Source organism: Atta colombica, unplaced genomic scaffold, assembly GCF_001594045.1.
Source record: "Atta colombica isolate Treedump-2 unplaced genomic scaffold, Acol1.0 scaffold203, whole genome shotgun sequence".
NCBI classification, from domain to species: domain Eukaryota; kingdom Metazoa; phylum Arthropoda; class Insecta; order Hymenoptera; family Formicidae; genus Atta; species Atta colombica.
Window position 1 is genome coordinate 413,599 of NW_017259298.1, and position 2,955 is coordinate 416,553.

Consider the following 2,955-nt stretch of genomic DNA (forward strand, 5'->3'; position numbering starts at 1 on the left):
GGAAGAATTCCTTCGGTCTTCTCCAAGACCTACGTCACGCCTAGAAGGCCGTACGAGAAAGCTCGTCTCGATCAGGAATTACGTATTATCGGAGAATATGGTCTCCGTAACAAACGTGAAGTATGGAGGGTAAAGTATACCCTGGCCAAGATTCGTAAAGCCGCTCGTGAATTGCTCACGTTGGAAGAGAAGGACCCAAAGCGTCTCTTCGAAGGTTGGATATGCGCCATATACGTATATTTATTGATATACATTTAATCGATACTTTAATCAGGAGGTTGTGTGTATCTTGATACATGAGATAAAAATGACAAAAGTAAGCAAATTCATTAATATGTTTGCATCTATTTTTTTTATTATCCTACACTAGAACTCTCTTTCATTAAATATCTATTTCATTTTAAATTCCAAAAGTGTATATTAAATCGGTTACAAAAAATAGACTTATAATTTCATTAGTCAACACCTAGAACTTGTTCATTTTGGTAATTTTTATCTTGTTTTAAGATACACAATTAACTTCCACGTTAAACTTGCATTTCAAATAATTATATATAATATTTAATTTTCCATCGGAGTAAAATTTTCATCTTTTATCTGAATCTTCAAACTTCAGTACAGATTTATATTGTTTTAGACTGTATAAGTCTAAACTGTATAGTATAAACTATAAAATGAAAAAATTTATATACACTGATGAAAACTTTAATAATAAGTTTTTATTATTGTAAAAGTTGGCTTTATTCATTTTTTATAGATTTAAATTTATCAGAATTCACAACAAGAAATCGACTGTTTGCCTTTAAGTTTAATTAACCGGTGGAGGATTAGTTTAAAAAAAAGAAAATTAATATGATGATTACACCATGAGCTATGACACCTCTTGTCTGAAAGGGTTTGAAGAAAAAAGCATCTTTTTCTGAAAAATTAAAAAATTTTAAAAAGATTTTTCCAAATCTTTCCACACTTTTATGCGTAATACAAAAGAATTTCTTTTGTATTTACAGGAAATGCCCTGCTTCGTCGTTTGGTAAGAATTGGCGTGTTGAACGAAGCCCACATGAAGCTCGATTATGTATTGGGTCTAAAGATTGAGGATTTCTTGGAGCGACGTCTGCAGACCCAAGTATTCAAGCTGGGTCTTGCTAAATCTATCCATCATGCCCGCGTGCTTATTCGCCAACGGCATATTCGGTAAATGATAATAATATTTTTACAGGAAAAGAGAGAGAAACAAATTTTAATTTGAAAATCATTTGAAAAAATGCCTTAAAAAATGGGCAAGAAGTGGCCGAATTATTCTCACGGCTCACTTCTAATCTTTGAGGCAAAATCAAAAGCCTGAATTAATCACCGGCTAAGGTCACAAAATAAATTCCTTTTTCGGCTTCATATCAGGCTACAAATTTAAACATTTATTATATGACTAATTTTATTTACTTATTTATATTTTGTAATTTGGTTAAAATTATTGAGCTTTTAAAATATCCGTAGAAATATTGAAATCTGTAATTTTGTTATTTTTACAATATTTTTCAAAAGAGCGTAAAAAAAAAAGAAATTATTTTAAAGTAAGAGACTTGATTATTTGAATATTTTATAATGCGGAAAATCAAGCGCCGCTAACAAATCTAATAGCAACATTGAAATGCATTAATATTCGATGCAATGTCGCAAGGCAAGATAACGAATGAATTCTGTTGCTCAGGTATCAGGACGACACCTGATCGACTGGACTTGATTGATCACACAATGAGTTCAATTGTCAATCAAGAATTCAATTGTTAACTTAACGAAAATTTGATTCGAACAGGCCACTTAAGTGTCGTTCATCGGCACTTAACGCCTGTTGAGCTGTCGAAATTCTACTTTCGTCAAGAGAGAGGAATAAGTTTCGGTAGAATCTTTTTGTAACGAAAAAATTTGCGATCATTTTCTATGACACGAGACCGAGGAAATCGAGTGATTATTAACTTCTCGTTACAGAGTGCGCAAGCAAGTGGTGAACATCCCGTCGTTCATCGTACGACTGGACTCGCAGAAGCACATCGACTTCTCACTCAAGTCACCCTTCGGCGGTGGCAGACCCGGTCGTGTCAAGAGGAAGAATTTGAGGAAAGGAAGCGGTGGTGCGGCACCAGAAGAAGAAGAAGATTAAAATAATCTTTATTATCGGCATTTATTATATCAATAAATGCATGGCGCGTAAAAAATCGATTGTCTCTTTCGTTTCCCTTCTCTTCCATTCATTTTTCAAATGAAATTACTTATTTCCAAACAAGCACCCGAAGTCTGTATAGAAAACATACACATGAAAAGTAGAATCTAAAATTTGATCGATGTTTTTAGTGTATTGAAGTTGATGAACTTTTCTATTTTATTTTCTTAAATATATGATTAAATTGGCAAATTATATTTTTACTTTTATTAAAGTAAGAAACAAAATTCATGATTACTTATTAACTAATTTAGTCATAACTGTAAAATGTAACCGTAAAATTATAGTTTAAAAACTTCGTTTATGTTATGTATCAGTATTAAAAATATAACAATTTTTTAATATAACTTCTACAAGGATGTTAAATTTTGTTTTATGAGAGACATACGGGAAAATATGCATTCTTCGATAAAGATATAAATATTTTTATTGAGTATTTTTTAAAATAATGAATTATGCAGATTCGTCTCTATGGTATGTTCTATTTTATTTTTTAAAATTTTATTATCTAAATTTTTAAAAATCGTTTCGTTCAGAAAAAACTAAAATATCAACTGGGTACTGAAAGTTATGCATATGCATAACTAGAGATGGCACCATGAACGTAAAATCTCTGAAAGCATAATAAATAGTAACAATGCATAAAGATTATCGGTATTACAAATATTAAAACAAGAATGCTTATGTTGTTCCACGATGCAATTTATTCTTGAAATTTATTGGATGCATTAATATTA

At 31.0% G+C, this 2,955-nt stretch overlaps 1 protein-coding gene across 1 annotated transcript in view; it reads left to right on the forward strand.

The window, feature by feature from the left end:
- The window catches only part of LOC108687228 (40S ribosomal protein S9), a 4,052-nt gene extending 1,894 nt beyond the window's left edge, over positions 1-2,158 (forward strand). Inside the window, exons 2-4 of the mRNA XM_018192889.1 lie at positions 6-214; positions 1,008-1,194; positions 1,987-2,158. Coding sequence (XP_018048378.1) covers positions 6-214; positions 1,008-1,194; positions 1,987-2,158 — 568 coding nt within the window. The remainder of the gene's footprint in view (positions 1-5; positions 215-1,007; positions 1,195-1,986) is intronic.
- The last annotated feature ends 797 nt before the right edge of the window (positions 2,159-2,955 follow it).